This window comes from Littorina saxatilis, linkage group LG16, assembly GCF_037325665.1.
Source record: "Littorina saxatilis isolate snail1 linkage group LG16, US_GU_Lsax_2.0, whole genome shotgun sequence".
Lineage (NCBI taxonomy): Eukaryota > Metazoa > Mollusca > Gastropoda > Littorinimorpha > Littorinidae > Littorina > Littorina saxatilis.
The window spans coordinates 24,865,709-24,890,414 of NC_090260.1; the positions used below are offsets into that span (position 1 = coordinate 24,865,709).

Here is a 24,706-nt window from a genome sequence, read left to right on the forward strand (position 1 = left end):
GAGAACAGACATGTAGCGAGCGATGTACTAACTTGTTTTCATCCAGATGTTGATTTAATGTAGCTCCACAGAGAATGGGGAGTATAATTCAAACCAAGTACCTAAAATGCCAGTCTGATTTTCAAGTGAGCACACACTTGTAAAGACGAACAAGCTTTTTTTCACTTAGATGTCAATTTAATGATTTTGATGATTCACAAAGAATGAGGGGCAAAATTCAAACCTAGCAATTAATGCCAATTCTTTTATCAACAACACGTTCAGCACTGTTTGTTGTCTTAAGCAAAATGGTTCGAGCCAAATGCAGCATTTAGATGAAAAACATACGTCCTCTCATACTTGTTGAGTTGGAAGCAGACACTAGCTGACCAAGAAACGTTTGGCCTTCATATCTGCTAATGGTGTTTCAATTCTTGCACACAGATGGTTTTGTCTTCAATATATATTCTTCACTTTGAGATGGAAACAGTACAGTGTAACCTGTCTATAACGATCAAACATACAGTGTATGTACCTCCACACTGCCTCTCTCTGTGTTATCGTATTTGATTACATAAGCAGCGTATAAGTAATGATTATTATCGTTTGTCTCGTATTTTATATGTTAACGAATTACTGCCTTCCATAAAAAAAAATGTTACATTTACTTGAATTTACATGTTGCATGTCTTAGACTTGATGTCCTCTTCCTATGCGCTTTCGTCCTAGTCTCTCCTTGTGGTTGTTTGTACTTTCTCCCCCCTCCCCCTCCCTTTTCTTTTTCCTTTGCTGTAGATTCTTTTGTTCCTATTTAGTTCCCCATCCCCATTCTTTCAATTTGTTCTTCTGGTTTATTGTTGTTATGTCCACCATTACGAAAATGTGTGTAATTTAGTATTGTTCTGGTCACGTGATATAAGCATTTGCTTGAGTGCGTGTCCTAGCTGTGTGTTTCGAACTGTTCATGCGAAGAAATTCTGAATAAAATTTTGTTTAAACCAACAAGAGACTAACCAAACGTGGTTGTTACAGACAGGTGGTCGCTATGAAAAAGTGAATCACATATATAGAATAAACATTTGTCTGGGATCCATCGGAGTAGTCGTTGTGAGCAGGTGGTTGCTTTCGAGAGTTGATCCCAAGGGCTGGTTTCACTGTTCTGTGACTTGAGCTGACTACTTTAACAGGGGTGGGACTCTCTTGTGGTGAAAAAAGAGGAAATCCCTTTTTTCTAAGGGGGTTCGGGGGCATGCTCCCCCCAATTTTTTGTAAATGGTACACTAAAATCTGTGCAATCTGGTGCATTTCTGAGACTAAAATTTAACTCGTTTGGATCGGGTAAAAACTACATTCTCCACACTCCCCACCCCCCCGCCCCAAACAAAAACACCCAACCAAACAAAAAACACACTTTCACACAACCATGGTAACATTGTAATGGAGCATTCTTACGTAATGAACCATGTATCCATAATCCAATACTGGCAATAGTATGATCCAAGTGACGCCCCAATGCACTGAAGCTCAAAATGACTATTAGTTATCAGGAGTTTTCAGTCAGCACAATTTATTTAACTCTTAAGCCTCCAGTGTTCTGTTCCATCTTCACTTCTCTCCATATCATTCAGTCAACAAGTTATAGATACTCACAGTGATCAAATGGGACGCGGAAAAATAGATTACTCCAGCGGAATTCGTAAATTGTGTCCGCGGAAATCCGCGGATTCGTGGAAAAGTCCCACCCCTGACTTAAAAGCACAGCCCCTCCTCATGTAAATGATTCAGCTGACCAGCTCAGTTGTGGCCAGGTTTTTACATGGAATAAGTCAAGATCATCCCTCCACTTCAACACAAACCAACACGAAAAACAAATGCTTACAGGACTCTCCGTCCTCATTTCCCATTACAGTGGACCCCCCCCCCCCCCTTTTTTTTTAGACCCCTACCCCTCTCCCCTAAAATAAGACGTAAAAGACTCCCTCCCTTCTTACCTCCCCCGACCATCCTACCCAGTACACTACATTGGGGTGTGCACGTTAAAGATCCCACGATTGACAAAAGGGTCTTTCCTGGCAAAATTTTATAGGCATAGATAAAAATGTCCACAAAAATATGCGTGTGACTTGGAATAATAGGCCGTGAAAAGTAGGATATGCGCCGAAATGGCTGCGATCTGCTGGCCGATGTGAATGCGTGATGTATTGTGTAAACAAAATTCCATCTCACACGGCATAAATAAATCCCTGCGCCTTGAATATGTGCGCGATATAAATTGCATAAAATAAAAATTAAACAAATTAAAAAATAAATCCCTGCGCTTAGAACTGTACCCACGGAATACGCGCGATATGCCTCATATTGATTGATTGATTGAATAGAAGTCTCCCTCCCTTTTAAAAATAACCTGAATAAATTGAATAACACACTACTAGCATTTTGAATCTGATTATGGTGGAGGAATGAAATGTGTGATCACAAATCAACGGTTAATGAAATCAATCTCTCTACTTTCATAAGTTAACAAATTCAACACTGCCACACATTGAATAACACGCTACTAGCATTTTGAATCTGAGAAGAACATGATTAACAGAGCCAATGCCCTATAGTAAGCTACTACCGCAGAAGGGGTCTATGTCAACCACAAGTGAATGTATTCCCTGTAGGTGTATTTCCTGTAGGCTTGGAGAGAGATTTAGCGGCATCGTACTATCCTACAGGGAATCCACCCGGGTGTATTCCCTGTATTTTACAGGAAAAACGCCTACAGAAAATGCACCTGCAGGGAATCCACCCAGGTGCATTCCCTATATACAGGAAAAACGCCTACAGAAAACAAACTTTTGGTCGACATGGACCCCTTCAGCGCTACTACCAGTCAGAAGATAGAAAAGTCTTTAGAGGCACACAGTATTTTTTTCACACTAAATCTACATACCCTTTTGAAATTGCAGCCAGCACTATGGTACAGAACACAGACAGCAGACTTTCAATCATTTTTTCAATTCACAACACCGCAAGTCACATAATTAGGCCAAAAAAAAAAAAATTGTCTGTTTCTGGTAACATGGCTAAAAAAAATAGGGTCGGTAGGTCGGGATTTTTTTTTATTTTTTTTTATTTTTTACCCTTAAATGTAGACCAATAAAACTAACTTTAAAAATCGCGCAAAGAGACTGGATTCACTATACATAGAGACAAGACACTCAACACATTTACAAATCGTCAGCGGACTTTCGTTTTCACACGTTTTTGTTGTTCATTTTCTCACCCTGTCCTTTACCACCCCCCCAAAAAATAAAACATTTTTGAATTTGGAAAAAAAAAGTTTAGGGTCGGCGCCGAAATTTAGGGTCGGTCGGGTGACCAGAAACGGACAATTTTTTTTTGTTGGCCTTATCTGACGTGAGAGGCGCAATCCTTCGTTGAAAAAATTTCCGCTCACTATCTCAGATCTGCCTAGTCTTGTACACGGAATAAGACCATCCCTCCACTTGCCACACATACCGTACTTTTCGGACTATAAGGCGATACTTTTTTCTTTTTTTTTCACTTAAAATCGTGGGGTCGCCTTATACACGACGTCGCCTTATTCTCGGATAAAATAGGTTTCACGAGCACTGTGAACTTGAAATCAGATCTCTCTGGATTTTCTGGGAGTGAGAGTGACGACGACGACAACAACGAGTGACGATTGAGGTACCGCTGATCTTCTTCCCTGACTTTCTGTTTGAAACAGTGTTTCGTGCCGATTTTGAGCGGTCGCCATGTTTGATCATTGATGTTGTTTTTGGTTTTTTCCTACGTACAATGTTTTTTGTAATTTTTTTTTTTTTCTTCTTTCATGCCGTCGTCGCCTTATGCACGACACCATCGCCTTATCCATGGCATCGCCTTATTCTAGGATTTTTTCAGTTTTATTTTTAAAAGTAGGGGGTGCGCCCTATACACGGCAGCGCCTTATAGTCCGAAAAGTACGGTGCACAAAATCAACAGTCGGGCTTTGTGTGCAGAGTGGACATTTTTTTTGATGAATTAACTTTGCAGATTGCAACGACAGTGTTAGTTTGATAAATTATTGACATGGGTGAAACTGATCAGAATAGACCTTTTCGGTATCTGAGCAGCTCTCGCGAGACACGCTCTTTGTTATGCTTTGAACATCGCGAGAACTTCGAACCTTGGCTTGTGCAGCTCGCACGAGATCGCTGTACCGCTTGCTTCGCTATGCTCTGAAGTTTGCGAGAGCTAGAGATTACGAGAGCTTGGAATACCGATAGGGTCTATTGAAAATAAGGAAAATGAGGCCGGGGTCCAGGGGCCGCCCAGGCCCTGGTGGGGTGCAGGGGCAACGCCCTGCTAGGGGGTTTCGCCCCCCGTAAGAAAACGAAAAATCAGGCTTTTGAAGGGTAAAAGTAGGCCTCTCCTGGTATCTCAAACACACAAATTTGCACAGTAAACAATGGTAAAAAATGCCAAGCTGTAGTCCGATAATTCGCGCGCTCAGTGAAACAAAGACTCAGCGATGTCTGGTCAAAATACAGTGAAAACTGTCAAATACGGTCACTGGACTTAGCGGACACTCGCAGAATACGGACAGTCAGTCTCGGCACGGACTGCTTTACACTGTAAAACACCTGTACGTTACGGCCACCTCGGCATTACGGACGCGGACACGTATTTTGGGTCCATAATAAGTGTGTGCGGCCAGATCAAAGGCATTGTGATAGCTGGGTGGCCTTGTTAAAAGACACGACCTTCTTCCCAGGGGTCAATGACCCAGTTTTTGCCATGAGAGGTGGTTCCCCTGTCATATCTGAGAGAGGAAACACTTCCTGCATGGGGGTCAGTGACCGGTCAGTGACCGAGTTTAACAGAGTGGAAATCTGTGTGTGCGGCCAGATCAAAGGCAGGGCAGTACCTAGTAGCTGAAACATGTATGCATTATCACAAGTTTTTAAACTCAGGCATGGTACTGAAGGAATGGCAGTTTCAGCTGAAATAAAGCCGGGGGTCCAGTGTTTAGTGCCCTCTCCTTGAAGCTGAGAGGGATATAAGTGAAAGATAACAAGGCTTGAGTAAGAAAAAATAATAATCTCAAGTCAATCAGCAGATTTTTTTAAATTTTTTTTTCGGATTTTCGTTTTTGAGAGTACCATGCCTGAAACTTGTTTTACAACAGTCAATATTAAATGTTTCTCTATTTAATCTTAACAGCTTCTCTTTTACTTATAAATGTACATGTACAGTACTCTCTCTCTCTCTCTCTCAACTTGACTTTGTCGCGTTTACTTGCACCTGTCTAATAAGGACACCTGCAGAATAAGGACACTTTTGTCTGGTCCCAAGGGTGTCCCTATTTGACAGGTTTTACTGTAAGGAATTCCTTATTTGACCAATTTCATTTGGCGGATTTCCGCCCTAAGGCGGAACAGTTTCACCCATGTATTGAATCAAAAACTGCCCAATTTGTGCAGAAAGCACCCAGGTTGTTTATTTGTTGGTATGTTTTGAAGTGAAAAAATGTCCTTATCCCATGTAAAATGATGGGCAGATCTGAGATGATGAAGTGAATTGCTAACACAGGAAGGGCGGTACCTTTACGCAGATCACCCAGCACTCTGGCAAAGAGTGTTCAAGTTCGATTTGAAGGTGAAGAATATATCACTGTTTCAACACAGGCTTTGCTCCAGAACACAAAAAGAAATGGAAGGAGTTTGAGAAAGTGTGCTCATTTCATGTGAACAATATATCACTGTTGCCAAATGCGGTCACCAAACTGGAACACAAAAGAAACTGATGGAATCGGAGAAATTCTGCCAATTTCAAATGACAAATATATCACTATTGCCAAAACAGGCACTGGTGAAGAACACTAAAGAAACTGAAGGAATCAAAGAGACAGTTTGTTTATTTTACTATTTTTTGGTGAAAAATGTATCACTGTTGCCTGGACATAGGCACTTGTCCGGAACACAGAGAAACCAAACGTTAATTTTGCCATGATCATCACTGGCACACTGCACTTGATCCTATAACAGTCGACGAGACTCCGGCGTTTCATGGTCTCAAAGCGCAAGGTTCGATTTCGAAGGTGAAAAAAAAATATATATCACTGTTGCCAACACAGGCACTGGTCCAGAACACTTATTAAGAAAATGAAGTAATCTGAGACAGTTGACCAATTCCTACGATCATCACCACTGCAGTTTGCCCACAAGACGCCAGCGTTTTACGGTCTCATAACGCAGGGTTTGATTCGAAAGGTGAACACTAAAGAAACACTGAAGGAATTGGAGAAAGTTTGATAATTTGTACAATCATCACCAGTGCAGTTTGCCCAGGAGACTGAACACGGGGAGAAAAAAAGACGGAATTGAAGAAAGTTTGCTAATTTGTGCCATCATCACCAGCGCACTTTGTCCTTGTATCTGCCGAGGACACTCCATGTTTGATGGTCTCATAGCGCAGGGTTTGATTTGAAGATGAACACATGAGAAACAAAAGAAGGAATTTATTTAGAGACAGTTGACTAATTCCTACTATCACCACCACTGCAGTTTGCCGGCGTTTGATGGTCTCATAGCGCAGGGTTTGATTCGAAGTTGATCACAGGAAAAAGAAGAAAAAAAAAGAAATTGAAGAAAGTTGACTAATTTGTACAATCATCACCAGCGCACTTTGTCCTTGTAGCGGTCGAGCAGACTCCAGCGTTTGATGGTCTCGTAGCCCAGGATGATGAAGAAGGAGAAGGTGACGGACTGCACGAGGCGCGCCGACAGTCCTTTGGTCAGTATCCAGTAGCCCTCCTCCTCCCACAGCGTCTCTACCGTCTCCTTCCATGTTTGCCCCTCCACCTGAACACACACGCAAATGACCATCATCCATTTGCCTCCTGTCACATGCAAAACTCATAACTCATAACTCATAACATTTTATTGATCCAACAAAGGAAATTAAATTGGTCATCAGCACATATAGGTCATTAATTAATGATTATAAAAGAGTAAGAGAAGAAAATTCATAAAACCCATGATAAACAAGAAGAGCAAACGCTCGATCGAGTCACTTTCGCAGTTCTGAATATTATATGAGGCATCAGATGGACAGGAAGAAATTGCTATTCACAACACAATGAGTCACGTTCACATAAAATTTGAGCCCGGTCACTTTTATAGTTTCCGAGAAAAGCCCAACGTTAAGTTGTGTGTTGCCGAACAGAAAAGGCTAGTTATCTCCCTTGTTTTTCTGATAACGTTCGTAAAAGGCTACAGATGTAAATACTTTGATGTAAAGAATAATCCTACAAAGTTTCAATCACATCCGATGAACTTTGTCAAAGATATAAAATGTCTAATTTTTCCTTTGACGCTGACCTGTGACCTTGAAAAAGGTCAAAGGTCAACGAAACCATCGTTAAAGTGTAGAGGTCATTGGAGGTCACGACTAAACAAAATATGAGCCCGATCGCTTTGATAGTTTCCGAGAAAAGTCCAACGTTAAGGTGGTGTCTACGGACGGCCGGCCGGACAGACTAACACTGACCGATTACATAGAGTCACTTTTTCTCAAGTGACTCAAAAACTACAATACCCTTTTTTCTTGCACACATGACACACCGACACACCAACACACATGCATACATACCTACATACATACCTACATACATACATACATACATACATACATACATTCCATGTTAAAGTGTAGTTAAGAACATCACAGTAATTATATCATTGTTTGGATTAACAGATAAGTTTTTATGTAAATGATGATAACAACAATCCATAATTAACGCTATTGCACTACCAAAGAAGAGACCAACCAAACACATAAAACCAATAACAGTAATCATCATCAGTGACTGCATCAATCTTCTTCTTCTTGTCGTTCGCTTTTGCGTTTTTGCGTGGATCTGTGGTTGGTTAAGGTGCGCCTGTTGGCCCAGATCCTCCGACTTCAGCCCTAAGGTTTCTTTCGGGGTTACCCCGCCCTTAGTTCCTGGCTCAAAAACCTAACCCTGGGAACACATGGGGGATTTCTTACCGGGGGTCCCACCCCGGGGCTAGAGCTTTTAATGCGGCTCTTACCCGCATGGTGTAACCGTCATCGAACACGTAGGGCATTTATAGGGTAGAATACGAATACGAATACTTTATTATCTCATACAGAGAAATTTCAGTGTGGTGCACATTAAAAGACAAAACAAATAATAAGACAACAGATAAAAATACCATACGAAGCATACTACACTCGCGCACGCATATGTACACTAACAGGAATAGTAACATGATTCCAAATAGGTTAATTGCCGTCAGCTTTAGCTAAAAGTTTACCGCTAAAAACTATCATTATCACAGGACTAGATATGTCATTGAACAATATTTATCACAGGACTAGTCATTCGAGGGTTATCACACTCAGCATAAGGGTGCACATCAAAGAATATAAAAAATATTCATCACAGAAATCAGTGCATATGTTCACCGGCACACATACTAGTTTTAATTAACTTAGGTATTTAAAAAGCCAATTGACTTTGGAATAAAACTGTTCTTAGTTCTGAGCGTGCGGAATCTGGGAGTGCGGAGGCGACGTCCTGAGGGCAGGACCTCAAAGTGGTGAGCGAGCACATGACTACTATCCTGGATGATGCAGCGGGCCTTTCGCACCACACGTCGTTCATACAGCACAGTCAGTCCTTCCTGTCTCACCCCCACAATCTTACCACATGTGTTCACCACCCGCCCAAGCACATTCTTACTCTTCACACACAGACCTCCATACCAGCAGATGAAAGAGAAAGTGAGAATGGATTCAATGAATGAATGGGTAGTCAGTGCCATCTGCCAACCCACCCCGTCCTGGTAGAGACACCGCTAGTTGGTCCGGGACTGCTTATTCTATATTCGCAGCTGACCCCCATATCTAAGGGGCCGTTCCCCTATCCGCCACCTGGGGACCCGCCGGGTTGAGGATAGTCGCCCCCCTACTGAATTGGAAGTAGTCTGTTCCCGGATTGCATCAATCATTTCAAACTCTACAAAATCATTGCAATGTATAGCTTATTTGGGACCTCTTGGTACTCGACCCCTGTACAGTGGAACCCAGGCCTGTTTACCCTAAACCCGAGGCAAGAGTACTTTCCCAAAAAGGTGTGTATTTTTCAAAATGTTGGTGTACTTTGCAAGCAAAGCCATATGGGCTAGGGAAAATGTACGCGTGGGTGCAAACGTGTTTGTGTAAGAATAGCATGTCTTGTGAACACCTTCAGAATTTAACTCCTTCCAATACAACAGGGATAAAACAATTTTATTTACCTGTCAGTTTATAGCATTATAACCAGTGTCTTCCAAACAGATTGATAATGAAAAGATGAAGTTCGTGAAATAACATAGATCTGCGGTTGACAGTGGCAAGTTCATTTTTACAATCATCTCAGAAAACATTGCTTCAGCATGGACTACAGCCTATTCTTCTGGCAGGATTTGCTTTGCGGGAATGAACTTCATAATTCCTTGGCAGCTTTCAGCGGATTTCTTTGCAGCAACCTTGTCCAGGTGAGATTTGGAACTGCAGTGTCGTTCGATGTCATATTTCCCAGCATGGGCAACGGAAAAATCTGATTTACAATACTTGCAGTGTGCATGACTTTTTCTCATAGTAGACTCCACAATTCCTAGCTCTTTCTTATATTTCTCCAAGAAAATCTGCTGCTTCTGCTGTTTAGATTTGGTACAGTCATCCGAAACTGGCACATTTTTCCGCTTCCTTTTGCCACGATTGTCCAGACGATCGCACGTGCCAACAACTGAACAAGGTTTCCACAGCTGAAGACTCGCTGTCATGGTTATCTCCCTTCGACCGAAACCGGTATCAGTTGTACCATCCCGTAATCAGCATACCAACACCGGAAAACGTATTCTAGACTTTTTCTTAGGCGTATTTTGTGCGTGTGTCGCGTATTTGCGTACCGATAATAATTTGGCGTACAAAATACGCCCAAATCGTACTGGTAAACAGGTCTGGGTACCCTCCTTGTCAGACCCCACAATTTAACACTTCCTCCTTTTCAAGACTCTTCCTTCTCAGATGTCGAACTGTTCATAGCCTGTGTAAATTTACCCCCATTTTAAGATTCCCTCCCTTTTAAGACCTGATTTTTTCAGATTTGTGAAGGTCATAGAAGGCAGGTTCCACTGTATCTCAACATCTGTTCAGTCATTGTCATATTTTTAGATACCGAATGACTGAGGATAATTGGACCATTGCTTTTTTTTAAAGATTTTTTTTTTTCCCCGGCATGCATTCACATTATTTCTTCATAAAATTGTAACAAAGTAACCACAGCAAGTTTTCCGACAATACAATGAAAGCTCAAACCGTGCCGGAAGCCAGTAGAAACGGAAACAGATATGGGTTATTCTTCAGAGCTGGCTACCATTTTGTGACATGTATTTTTAGTCATTAAAATGATTGTAACGTACATTACCGTAAATGGTAACTTAAAGATATTTTCTTTACTTATGTCATTAATAGACATCGGTGTTGGGACACTGAGGAGAGTCTGCAAAACTCGACTAACTCTGCTCTCCAGCGTTTGCTGTGGTGTTACCTGAATCCTGGCACGGATGACGTCCAGGGGGTTTGTGATGACCGCGGCCGACACGCCGCTCAGCGGGGCAGCCACTGTTCTCAGCAACAGGCGAGGAACCCAGTCCGGTGACACCACCGTCAGTGAATCTGTTGAAAACACCAACTCATGAGAACAAATCTGTAATCATCATCAAATAATGAGACCGAATCTGTAATCATTATCAACTAATGAGAACAAATCGGTAATAACCATCGACCAATGGAGAGAAAAAGGTGGAATAACCATCAACTAATGAGAACAAATCTGCAATAATCTGTCAGCAATGTTTCCAGTCAGGGGCTGGAGAGGGAAAGACCTTCACTACAGATTTCTGTCACATCACACATCACAAACATGTTAGATGCTTCCAATTTTTTTTCATTTTGTTTAAACCTTAAATGCATACATCTGGCTGGCTACAGCGGAACCCCCCTTTAAAGACCCACTGATTTAAGATTCCCCCTTTTCAAGACTTTTTTTTTTTTTAACTTTCTCTTCATAACCTCTGTAAAATGACCCCCCTTTAAAGACCCACTGATTTAAAGGTGGTCGTCTACATTTTTGCTTTTTTTCAATAATCTTATGGTTAGATTTCGCTAAAAAGTTATGTCAGATGATGAATGAACCATGGGGAAAAAAAGTTATAGAAAAAAAAATATATGTAAATTTTTTTTATTTTTGGGGGGGTAGCGTGACTCACGCTTCCAATATTTTGTTTTCTGTTTGCTGAGAACATGTGCTTTGCCTAAAAATACTGACCAATCAAATTCATGTCACTATGCTTATAGCCACGCCCAAACAAGTGCAGCAACAGTTTGACACTGGAGCGCTGTCCACGCTTTTTTTTAAACGCACGAAATGCACGGGATTTGAGAGGAGTTTTGCGCTTGGCATTTTCCAAATAAGGATATCCTACTATGAGTACTACGCTGGAATACTACAATGAATTTTCAAACGGCTACACTGGCTTCGTCTTTCCTGATCGAAAGGGGGTGTATTGTTGATATTTGTAGATAATAGACTCTGCATTTTCATGGTCAAATGGCGATTTCGGTATAAAAATGTAGACAAGGACCTTTAAGATTCCCCCTTTTCAAGACCTTCTTTTTTTTTTACTTTCTCTTCATAACCTCTGTAAAATGACCCCCACTTTAAAGACTCCTTCCTTTTTTTCAGACCTGATTTTCTAACATTTGTTGATGCTTTAAAAGTGGGGGTGGAGGGGGGGGGGGGGACTTGGGATGTCAGTGTACACATGTGGCAAGCCATTACCCCCAAAACTTGACAGGAGTATTGGTCAAGTAAAACAAATAGTAATCTGATAACCAAAATAGTAACCCAATAGTTACAAACACCAACATTTGCAACACAAACCTAATTTGAAGCACATTTGAAAATCGTAATCTGGACTCAAATGGAGTATTTTTTCCCCCAAATTCCTAAAAAAAAAGTAACAAATTACTCCAGGGTAAACAGGCCTGCATCTGGACGAGCCATTACCCGAGTAGATATCATAGAAGAACCACCAGAGGGCGCTGTTGGGCGCGAAACACATCAGGGACACGAAGTAGCCCTTGTAGAAGCCCAGCACGCCGCTCTGCCGGTAGATGGTCTCCACCACCGCCTGTACCGCCCCAAAGCGAGAGTGCCGCGCCTGCTCCGACACACGCACCGTCTGAAGCGAGGCCAGCTTCCGCTGGGCCCGCGCCTCCCCGCCCTCTGTGCGCCGCCCCATCAGCATCAGGTGCTGCGTCACGATGTCCAACGGCACCGCCAGCGTCTGACCGACGATCGACGCCAAGCCGCCCGCCGCAAACGACACCTGCCGTGTGTTTGTGACGTCCATTTCCTGTGTGAGGTGGTGCCGCGCCCACTCGTAACTGGTGATGTAGGACATGGATGGGAAGAGCTGCAGGCAGCTGACCCAGAAGCCGCGGTACAGGCCTGAGGCGCCCTCGCCCCGCGAGATCTTGAGGAAAGCGTCGAAGGTGCCTTTGTAAACGGTGTTTCCGCGCTGGATCTGCAGGCGCGTCTTGATGAGCATGAAGGGGTAGAGCATGCTCCGGATGCAGAGCCCGCTGGCCAGGGTCAGGGGGTAGTACTTACGCTTGTCCATCATGCGCAGCTCGATCACCTGTATCTCCTCCATGGCCAAGCTTGGTGGGCGATTCGATGAGGTTTCAGCGTAGCAAATCAAGCGATTGTGGAGCTTAATGCAGTCAAGTTTTAATTTATAATAGATATATATGCAAGGCTCAATATAGATGAAGTGAATTGAAATAAAACTTTAAAAAGATGTCACCCATGATTCTTTGACTAAAGCCTCGACAGAGCATCTAGGTCAAGTGTAGGTCAAAAGGTTTTCACAGAATGTTTCGCAACTGACCACAAGCTGAATTGTTTAGTAAATAGGGCAAACGTTAAAAGAAAAGGAAGAAACCGTGTGTAACTGTTTTGCTTCTGCTTGTGCTGGCACTGTTGCTTTCAATGTCACTCATATTTTTCTCTTTTTCGAGGAATACAAGCTATGGCACAGCTGTTCCACCTGACTAACTATTCTTGTTTCTGTTTGAGTTCATAATACACAGATAGCATCCATGGATATGTCATAAACACCAAAAAGCACTGCTAAATTTGAAAAGCTGTTTTTGTAAAGTGTATGGCAATGGCACACAAACTTGTTTTTTAACAGACCATTTGAAACTGAGGGTGTTGCTGGTGTAAGTGGTAAAATTAAGTGTGACATCAACTGCCATTATTGTCAGTGTTCACAGCAATGTAAAAACCAGATCTTTGGCATTTTGGGTGTTCAGTGTTACTATTCCTGTGATCAAAATGGTGACTGGAAGATCAGAATCTGGGTCTGGTTTTGTTGCTGTGGGCATACTTGCACTTTTGCAGTGCTGGTAGATTGCAGATAGAAGCTCAGCATAAGCAGAGACAGAAACTGCAGAGCACTACCCTTGATGTTGACTGACCATGCGTGACATCCGATGGCTGGCCATTTGGGGCCTTTTCTGTTGCTGCATTGAGGAGAAAAAAACAAAAACATTATTAGTATAATCATGGTACATGGTACATGAAACAAATTTACATTTTCAAAAGTATACACTTACAAGCTTGAATGCACCCAACAAAATAAAAATTCAATGATTCTAATTCCCTGACCAATTCTACTTTTTCCCACTTGTTTTTATACCCTTCAAAAATAACTATCAATCAAAAGTGACAAAACTCGATTTTGCAGACTTTACTAGGATAGTTACTTTTCCCTGACATCTAGGGGACACAGCTCACACAATTTCCGGCCAACAAAAAACCTTACATGTGCCTGTGTAAATTGAAAAAAACCAACTTCAAGTTCATTTAAAAAAATAAAAAATTGAAAAAAAAGAACAACACTAACTGACTAACGATCCCAAATTGTCTTGGCCTTGTCATCGGAAACAAATATCTTATTTAGTTGTTTGTGTGTGCCTTATCCAACACAAAAACAAAGTACACCTCTCTCAGTTTCCCATGTGACCTCTGGTCTGAAGACTCAAAGTTCTGAAGAGTATACCGAGTCGCTCCTTACACATTTTTGAAATTCCACACCAAAATTCAAATATACCTTTCACAAGAATCTAATTTGCATGTATATAATATTACGATGTGAACAACTAAATCTAGGACTAGAAGTAGAAGATTTGAAAAAAATATTATGATTTTAGACTGACAATTAAACAATTTAAAGGCTGTTAAGTTCATCATACTTTTGATCGAAAGCTTAAACTGCTAAAGTCACACATATTTTTATGTAGTTACAAGCACATGCAAAAGTAAACGTCTGGCAAACAGGGACTTGGATCAAACGACACGTGCACGTACATGTATTAAAATCAACAGAAAGACAGTGACAGCTGACATAAACTGATGCAGGCACAAATCAATGGGGATCACACACCCACCCATCCTCACACACACACACACACACACACACACACACACACACACACACACACACACATATGCGCGCGCGCGCATTATACCTGCCACAACCCTTCACAAAACAATCCAATGTCTAGCAATGGACTTGCTCTTTGTAGGGCAAAGTCTGAAAGTGAACCGAAGTGAAACGTTGAATAACCATCGATAATCGCCCTTTTCGGCTGACCTTAGCAGGTCGATTACCGTTTAGGATTAAAAAACACAACAATTAAGCTGAACGTTAAGACATGAATCTCACCGTACGGACGATTTAAGTGAAAACCGGCTTCATCGGACCACAAGTGAAGAGGAAACTGTCATCAGTGTCACAACACTCCATCTTGAACCCAACAAGGTCGTCACCAATCTTTCTCGCGAAAGGTCACATCCGTTCTTGTTTGGTCCTGAAATGGTACAACCAAACCAACTGAAATAAACACATTTAGTGCCGAATAACAATAAACATGATAACTTAAATACCGTCTGAGGAATACGCACATTGAAGAAAAACGGAATATTTTGTAAAATGCTCCAGTTTCTTCAAAGCAATCAGTGTCAACGTTTTGTCAGCAAACGGTATGATTGATCAACTGTTCATTTCTTGAACACATGTGCTGTCCAAAATGGCTGCCGAAGAAGAGCCCGTAGACCTGGAGGAAACAGAAAACGACCAGGGATCAAAAGCCAAGAAGTCTGCAAAGCATGACTCGGGCGCCGCAGATTTGGAGAAGGTCACAGACTATGTGGAGGAGGCGGAAATTTCCAGTAAAAATCTGGATGATGTGAGTACCTGTTTGTAACACTAACAGTAACACTAACAGTGTTACTGTTAGTTCTCCATTGAACTATCCAAACACTACTCGGTTTCTACAACTTTGACTATACAGTAGTAATAACTGTAAATGAAATTGCGAAGATAGATTAAAGGGGGGGGGTGGGGGTGTCACATAATGTTGTTTAGTGGAACACCCCTTTTATTGTTTTAACAATAACATCCCTGGGACAGGCTGATCTTCCTTAACCCAGTGTGGGATTTTCAGTTGGGCGACCACCCCCAACCCAGCGCATCCCCAGGTGGCAGATAGGGGAACGGTCTTCAGATATGGAGATCAGCCGCTTGCGGCCGCGGACCAAACTGGCGGTGTTTTCTACCAGGGCGGAGTGGGGTAGCAGGCGGCACTGCCATACCTGTCAAGTCCTACGCATTCTGCGTAATTCTTACGGTTTTTCGGTGTTTTTTGGGTCCTACGTCGTATACCTCAAACCATACGCATTTTCAGCATTTAAAAAAAAATATATATATTTTTTTATATTTTTATTTTATTTTTTTTTTGCTGGCATGGACTGCCGTTCATTCATTTCTGAGGAGGAGCTTGCACCAGCCACACAACAGAAGTTCTGGCATGATGTGCGCCAGTTCTACGTGGCCTGTGTGAGGAAAATGTTGAATAAATTTCCATTTGGCAGTGAAACCCTGCAACACCTTCAAGTGCTGGATCACAGTCTGGGTCTAGCACTGACTGCCTTTTTGCAGGTCAAAATTAACTCTGATGCATGCTGCCATGATTTTAAGGTGACTGGCAGCATGATTGACAAAGCAAAGATTTGCACAGATGAATACAACAAAGAACACAAGTGACAAGTGACAAAAAAAAATGAACGAACAAGAGTGCAGTGTAAATGTATTACATGTGGTAAATAAAGAGCAGTTTGTGTAGAAAGGAATTTATGTGTTTTACTTTTAGTTTGCGAAAAACAATCTGATTGGTTTAGTGTGTATGCGTGAGAAGTTGAATTTGTGCGTTTGTCCTGATCCACGCATTAACTATGGTTTTTGATCCCCAACTATGGTTTCTTATGCCATTTACTATGGTCAGAGGCCAAAAGTACTTGACAGGTATGCACTGCTACCCCCTTTGAAATTATGCTCCATCGTCCATTGACGGGACTCATCTAATGCGATTAAGGGCACATTAAAACCCTAGCTCCGGGTGGGATCCCGGCAAATCCTCCCCCCTGTGCTCTCAGGGTAGGACGTACGGGCCATGAGCTAAGGGTGAGGTAACCCCGACAGAAAACCCCGAATGCTGAAGACGGAGGACCCGGGCCGCACGGCGCATTCTAACAAACCACGGGTACACGCGCTTACGCAAATGATGACACAATCAACCAGCACAGATGGCACCAGTGCTGGACTGGTCGTGTAACCTCTGCGAACGCCAAGAAGAAGAAGACAATAACATCCCTTAATTTAAGACTCCTTCCTTTTTAACTTTAAGACCTTGTTTTCTCAGACTTTCTGTTCATAACCTTTGTAAATATTAAAATTACCCCCATTTTAAGACTCCCTTCTTTTTAAGACCTGATTTTCTCAGATTTGTAGAGGTCTTAAAAAGGGGGTTCCACTGTTATGGGATTCAGAATTGACACATATATTTCATTATTTGTCTTGACAGGCCATGAAGGTGGTGAGCGACCAGCAGACGCGAGAAACCAAAGCCAAGCAGGAGAAAGAGAAAGAGCTGTCCAAGGTCAAAATTAACAAAGATGACGTCGACCTCATTGTGAGTAATTCATTAGGCCAACAAAAAAAATAGGTGTGGTTAAGGTAACATAGCCAAACAAAATAGGGTAGGAAGGTAGGCAATCACTTTATTTTTTTTACTTTTTTTTCTAATGTGTACAAATTAAACCTACTTGACAGGGAAATAAGTGTGCGACTCGAGCGCTGTCGCTTTCATTGCGTTTTCTGCAGTCGGTTTTTTTTTATTTTGTTTATTTTTTTTGACAAATTAAAAAAAAAGTTATAGGGTCGGCCCCTAAAAATAGGGTAGGTCGGGTTACCGTAACCACACCTATTTTTGTTTTAGGCCTTATGGACGATTTTCGAAAATAACTCTATCGTGTGTGTATGGGTTGTGAAAGAGGGATACCCTTGCTTTTCTTCACACATGCTCTTCCACTTGTTTTTGACACACCCCTTGCTAGTGATTGGCCAATGTTTGTCCGAGTAAAAAGCAAAGGCGTTCACTCTTTCACAACCCATAAAAACCTCAGTTATTTTCTGAAATCGTCTATTGGACAGTGAAAGTGAAACATGAGCAGGCATGGGAATTGTCCGCCGAAAGGCACATTTCCGCTGAATTTTTTTTTGTTTCGCCGAAAAGGCAAAAGTGTCCGCCGAAAAAATAAATGGGGGAGGCAAAAATGGTTCTAAAATCTGAATATAATGGCAAACTTGGAGCTAAGATGACACCAAATTACACCAGTTGGGTTCTTTGGAGGAAAAAATTCCGCCCAAAATGCCCACAAACCCCCCAAAAGCGCCGTCGACTTTGCTATTACTTTAATACAAATGTTCAGCCTTTTTTACTTTTTTCAATTCCCATGCCTGATGAGATGCGTATGCATTTTTTCTTTGTGGGGCTTAACAATAGCATTGCGTGAGGAATTGAAACACTGGATTTAAAAAACAAACAAAAAACTTTTGATTTTCAAAGAACAGACAGTTCAGCGTCAGGGCAAGTACCCTCAAGTCTTAAAGGCACAGTAAGCCTCCCGTAAACCATCACAGAGCTCCCCGAGCGTCTACATACAGTACAAGCATACTTCCATTTGAACGCTCACCGAACGGGAACATCCTGGCTGCTTTCTATCGAGCGTGAGAAATTTTCAAAGAATTTATTTTCGTGGACTTGCTCCTCTACAACAATGGCGCCCCATTTTGGTGGTGGACGGCTGTTATGAATATTCAATACCGGAAATCACGCCCGGACAGTAAGCCTCCCGTAAACCATCACAGATACTGTCAGGCTTTTACACACAGTACAAACACCCTTTCATTTGAACGCGCACCAAACAGGAACATCCTAGGTGCCTTACGTAAAGAGCGAGCAATTTTTAAAGAATTAATTTTGCAGATTGTCTCGAACACTTTTTGGATCCATCCTGAACTCAGGTCAAAAATGAGTTACTTCCCTTCGGGTCTCATTCTATTGATGTAAACTGGCGATAGCCGTGGATCGATGATTATCAGAATGTTTTTGGACCATGGTGCGTTTTTGCGCTAGACCTAACTTTTAAAATCTAAATAATAAATTGACAGCTTGTTACACAAACATTCTTTAATCATAAAAAAATTCTTTTTTCATCAAGACAAGATCAGTACAATTCGAAGTGGTGAAACAGACATGGGATTCTTCCGTAAATTTACGGAATTCCGTAAATTTTTAGGCTCCAGGGATCATTCTTGAGATTCGTGCAAATCCGCTGAGAAAATTTGGGGGTATATGTAGGTATAGACCCAAGTTTTTTGGCCGGTCCGCTGATCGCGACGCTCCATTCCATACTATTCTTGAACGGTTGGTTCCTAAAACGGTCAGACTGTTGCTTGTCGATCTGTATGGGAACGCGCTCTTTGTCTCCTACAGTCACCGTTTCAACGTAGCTATCGGGGATTCAGTATAAGCATACCGTATGAGAATGATTCGGCGCCATTTTTACATCGCTTCGAGCCACCTGCCAAAATGATGAGGAAGCTAAAGCGAGACGAAACCGTTCTAGCCCGGGAAATTGACCAGCAGAAGTACAAGAAAAATCTCTGGAGATTCGACTGGCTCGATGAAGTTGTATCATTGAGCTGGAAAGACGAGAAAGGCCAGAAGACACAAGACGTGAAAGTTGGCGATGCTTTTGCTAAAATCAACTTGCCGTGGACTCTGACAAACTATTTTCTACTCATGGAAAACAGTTCTGCTTTAATTTAAGGCGAGGTAAAACAAAAAAAATCAATTTTCTTTCATATGTTTCCCTGCTGTTTGAATTGTTATTGTTATTGCCATTGATATAGAAGCTCTATGATTAAGCTGAAAATATACATTTCAGGGCCATTTTTGTGTGTCTAAAACACTAAAAACCTTCAGCTTCTGGGGGCAAAGCCCCCAGACCCCGACCAGGGGCGTTGCCCCTGGACCCTACTGGGGGCCTTCTGCGGCCCCCAGACCCCCACCTTCTTTTTCCTTAATTATCACTTTTTCTGAATCCCATGTCTGGGTGAAAGTTTGAAAAAAGAAAAACCCGGAAGCAGGGTCACGCAAGGGTCGTAGCAGACGACGGTTTATGCATTTCGCCGTTCCTCTCAACAGTCAAAAGCCATCGCTAGAGTTCTTGTGAACCACAGCCGTTTGTTTCGTGCATAAAAACGTGCTATTGTAGATAAGCTCACATCGAGTCGCATTCAAATCCTAATGACTAACTGACGACTACATTGTGAAAAAGGGAAACTGGATCACACGGGTTCACGATGGCTCAGGGGTAAGATAAACCACGCAAAAATAAATTCTTTGAAAATTGTCGCTCTTTACGGAGGGCACCTAGGATGTTCTCAATCGGTGAGTGTTTAAATGAAAGGGTGTTTGTACTGTGTGTAAAAGCCTGACCGTATCTGTGATGGTTTACGGGAGGCTTACTGTGCCTTTAACAAATACATTTTCTGTCTCTTTACAAAAGAAAAAGGCATCATGCTCCGACACATTTGGGGCCGGGGTAGCTCAGGTGGTAGAGCACTGCCATGGACTTGTGATCCTAGGGTGACGGGTTTGAATCCAAGCCGGGATGGACACAGGTCAACTTTATGTGCAGACTCGGAGACAGTATCCATGTTCCGACCCCATGTCACCATTGTGGCATGTAAAAGACCTCGGTCATTCTCATGATTCTGCCATAAGTGGAGGTGGCTGATTCATCTTAACCCTTAGGCTGGTATACTGTCACCTGGTTGTCATGTCACCTGGTTGTCACAACATATGTCGCGCTACTGGCTCAGTCTGTTTGGTCGGTTCCGATTACCTCCCATGGCTGCGAAAACCTATATGACCGTTTTTTGTTATTTTTCTCTCTGTTATTGTTAATTCACCAGTGGCTATGTAACATGTGTTACAGAATTGCACCAGTGTAAGGGTTAACACAAGTACACGTGTGTATCTCATATACAGTCGGGGTAACACCCGGGAACATGCCCCTAATGGTTTCAACCAACACATTTGGATAGGTGAACAATGTCAATTTGGAACGATATCTTCGTTGCGATTCACAACATCAACTCTCTCGGTCAGTGAGCTGAATTCACAGTACGTGCACCACACTTACGCTACGTCACTCTATTATCTCTGGTTAGCGCTCTAAAAGCGTGGAGGATATCACTATCAACTTTGCCTGTTAATGTTATTCGTGATTTCCTTCACAGTCAGAGAAAAAGCAAGGCCATTCACTCTTTGACAACCCATTGAATTACAAACCTGACAGAGTTATTTTTGAAATCCATCTACTGATACTGGACACATGAGTGTATGTAGGTAGTTGTGTGTGTGTAGGGGTGTGGAGTTGTATGTGTGGGTGTGCAAATGTGCTTGTGTGAAAGGTGTGTTTTAGTTATTTCAAAAAATTGTCTGTTATTATACATAATGATCTCTCTCAATGGATTCAAAATTGTAACCTATGTGTCCAACAGATCCAAGAGATGGAGATACCTAGGATGAAAGCGGAGCGAGTGTTACGGGAACACAAGGGCAACGTAGTGGACGCTCTTACAGAACTGGTCAACTAGGGAGGGCTATTCTGGTAGCAGTGAATGGACTGACCAAGGGTGCATCTGCTTCAGTTTGGCGACAGAAACCATTTTCTGGTGATCGGCAGAAACAGAAATTCTGTTTTTTTAAAATGTCAGGAGAAAAAAACTAATGTAATGGGTGCGCCTATCATCGATAGTTGAAAATTAAACCGAAGGAAATACAGTCTGTGTTTGGTGTGATGTAAACCCTGTAGACATTGTCTCAGGTTAATCATTGATTGATTCCCAAACTTTAACAGTTGGCTATTACAGTATGCCTTCTGTTGCTTCCATCTAATTTTCTATTTCAATCTATGAATTGTCGTCGGGCGTACCCCATTTTCAGTTTTTGGAAATGTTCTCAGATGCACCCTTGACTGACTGTAAGGCCCGTCTCCTGGTACCTCAGAGTGAATGGGAGAATGAACTGGCTGTGGTCATTTTCTGTGTGCGCAGAACTTGCTGATAAGCAAGTTATGGGTGTGTGTGTGTGTATGTGTGCTGTGTGTTTAACCTTTTAAAGCCCTGTTTATGCCCAGAGCAGGTTCACATAATTATTTGAACTGAAATTGTCCTGAAAACTTCAGACCTAAAAAAACTCACACATTTATTAAAAAGTTAATTTCATTGCTTGTAATGTCAGACTGGTTATTGTACAATCGTAGAAGCTATGAAGGAGAAATCCTTCTTTTTGAGCAAGATCATTACTTTTAGATTTCAAACAAATTGTAGTTATTGATAAATTGATTGCCTTTGAGTCATACTAGCAAGACCAGAATTGAATATTTAATACAACACAAGTTTTCTTTGAAACTATAAATCCTGTGTTTGTTAAATATTTTCTTCACACTCTGTGTGTGTTTGTGCATGGGTGAGGTGAGTGTATGCGTGTGGTACATTGTATGTGTGTGTGTTTGTGTTTTTGTATGCATGTGGTGTATTTTATTTTTGTGTGTGTGTGTGGTTGTTCATGCGTGTGTGTTTGTGTATTTGTGTTTCCAGTGCATGTTTGTTAGTGTAAAATGAGCAGTTGAATCACCTGACATAAACAATATCATACCGGCCATCACACACATCTACACATGTAAACATACATTATTGTAATATTTAATGATATATATCAACAATTGCATATGGGACACAATTTGTATTTTCCACCACTTCCTCATGGTTCGATAACAATACTTTTTTTGCAACACCACTCTGACTATGATACCAACACTCTCACTCTAGCACCCGGGCTGGCACCACCACTCTTACCCTGGCACTCCCATTCTTCCTTTGGCACCAACATAGTCACTGTCACACCACCACTCGTACCCTGGCACTCCCATTCTCCCTCTGGCACCAACACTGTCACTGTCACACCACCACTCGTACCCTGGCACCTCCATTTTCCCTCTGGCACCCACATTGTCACTGTCACACCACCACGCGTACCCTGGCACCTCCATTCTCCCTCTGGCACCAACATTGTCACTGTCACACCACCACTCGTACCCTGGCACCTCCATTCTCCCTCTGGCACCAACATTGTCACTGTCACACCACCACTCGTACCCTGGCACCTCCATTCTCCCTCTGGCACCAACACCGTCACTGTCACACCACCACTCGTACCCTACCCTGGCACCTCCATTTTCCCTCTGGCACCAACACCGTCACTGTCACACCATCACTCGTACCCTGGCACCTCCATTTTCCCTCTGGCACCAACATTGTCACTGTCACACCATCACTCGTACCCTAGCTGGCACCTCCATTTACCCTCTGGCACCAACATTGTCACTGTCACACCACCACTTTCACGCTCGTACCACAGTCCTCACTCTTACACTACACGTGGTCTGGTACCACCATTTCACTCTGGCATTACCATTCTCACATTGTGGTTGAACTGGCACCACAACTTTCAACCTTGCACCACCGGGATTTTTACTCTGGTACTGGTCTGGCACCACAACTTTCAACCTTGGCCTTGCACCACCGTGATTCTTACTCTGGCACTGGTCTGGCACCAAACTTTTAACCTTGCACCACCGTGATTCTTACTCTGGCACTGGTCTGGCACCACAACTTTCACTGAACCGCCTTGCAGCACCGTGATTCTTACTCTGGCACTGGTCTGGCACCACAACGTTCAACCTTGCAGCACCGTGATTCTTACGCTGGCACTGGTCTGGCACCACAACTTTCAACCTTGCAGCACCGTGATTCTTACTCTGGCACTGGTCTGGCACCACAACTTTCAACCTTGCACCACCGTGATTCTTACTCTGGCACTGGTCTGGCACCACAACTTTCAACCTTGCACCACCGTGATTCTTAGTCTGGGACTGGTCTGGTACCACCATTCCCACTCTGGCTCTGACACGGGTCTGGATCCACAATTCTCACTGTCACCCACGTGTGCACGCCCGCAGACACATTGACGTGCATTAAAAAAAAATTAAAAAACACTCAAGCACGGGTCTAACTAGAACCACAATTCTCACTCTGGCACCGGTCGGGACACACCCACATGTACAGAAATATCTACTCGAGTGGGATCGATTCCAACCCACCACTTTGTGGTGTGTGTGTGTGTATTTCAACAGGCAGAATAGATGTTCGTTTTTGAAATTAAAATACAGAAAGCTAAATTACTGCTGTTGTTTTCCACGAGCTTCTAGTTGAAGCGAACTCGGCCAAAATAATGGAGCATAATACGGATTCCTCATCTTCGAAGTGTATATTTCTTACAAAGCCAAGCCGCGAAAAGTAAGTCTGTGAAGATGGCACCGCTGGTATCGGTATGTGCACGTGCTGCTTGGAGTTCTGTGCTTACTGTTGAGGATGCTGTGTTTAATTCGCTCTAATTAGGCCTAACTGTTACCTGAAGAGAGAAGGACTACCAAACACAAAATGAAACTTCTTTGCAAGAAAACAAGCTAGTTATCAGCATGAAACAAAAAGTGGTCCATATTAGGCAACCTTCCCCCAAAGTGCCTGCATAAAAATTGTACATATTCTTTTTCTTTCTTGTTTGCATATATATATATGGGGATGTCAGGCTTTAATAAAAACATAATTTCAAAGGTCTGCGTCGAGATTGATTTTGTGGTAAAGAAAAAAATTTTTAAAAGAAAGAATGAAAACTTCTCTGTGAATTAAGATTGTGAAACGTGGCTGTGTGGCCTTGAGTTCATGTTGGGCACATTCATTGTGTTCAATGTCTGTCGAGTAGTCTCGACCAGCACGAGAGTTTCTTCGCACAATTCTTAGTAATTACTCGTCACGAAATTGCACTGCATTACGTCACACACTAGTTCCATTTAGACCAGGTCCACACGCAAAAATGTGTGGTCTTGTTCTGTCTTGCGATTAAGTTTGATTTGGAATGTGATTCAAAATAGACAACTGCGAGCACAGGCGGTAGTATGCAATACTGCAAGCTGACACCGCCTGGGCGCAGGATCCGCTTTTTCTCTACGCCAAAGATTCTCTATGGAGCAATTTCATAGTCAGACTGAGTA

At 42.4% G+C, this 24,706-nt stretch overlaps 2 protein-coding genes across 2 annotated transcripts; one reads left to right on the forward strand and one right to left on the reverse strand.

Annotated features, from left to right (window-relative positions):
- Positions 1-3,381: 3,381 nt before the first annotated feature.
- LOC138950667 (solute carrier family 25 member 44-like) lies at positions 3,382-15,063 on the reverse strand. The gene is made up of 4 exons (XM_070322379.1): positions 14,844-15,063; positions 12,116-13,638; positions 10,595-10,722; positions 3,382-6,836 (listed from the first exon to the last, which is right to left on the reverse strand). Exons 2-4 carry the CDS (start codon positions 12,762-12,764, stop codon positions 6,648-6,650), a joined length of 966 nt encoding a protein of 321 aa, XP_070178480.1. The 5' UTR covers positions 12,765-13,638; positions 14,844-15,063; the 3' UTR covers positions 3,382-6,647.
- Positions 15,064-15,170: 107 nt separating this feature from the next.
- On the forward strand, positions 15,171-22,011 carry LOC138950671 (huntingtin-interacting protein K-like). Its single transcript, XM_070322384.1, has 3 exons — positions 15,171-15,366; positions 17,041-17,148; positions 21,093-22,011. Exons 1-3 carry the CDS (start codon positions 15,208-15,210, stop codon positions 21,186-21,188), a joined length of 363 nt encoding a protein of 120 aa, XP_070178485.1. The 5' UTR covers positions 15,171-15,207; the 3' UTR covers positions 21,189-22,011.
- The last annotated feature ends 2,695 nt before the right edge of the window (positions 22,012-24,706 follow it).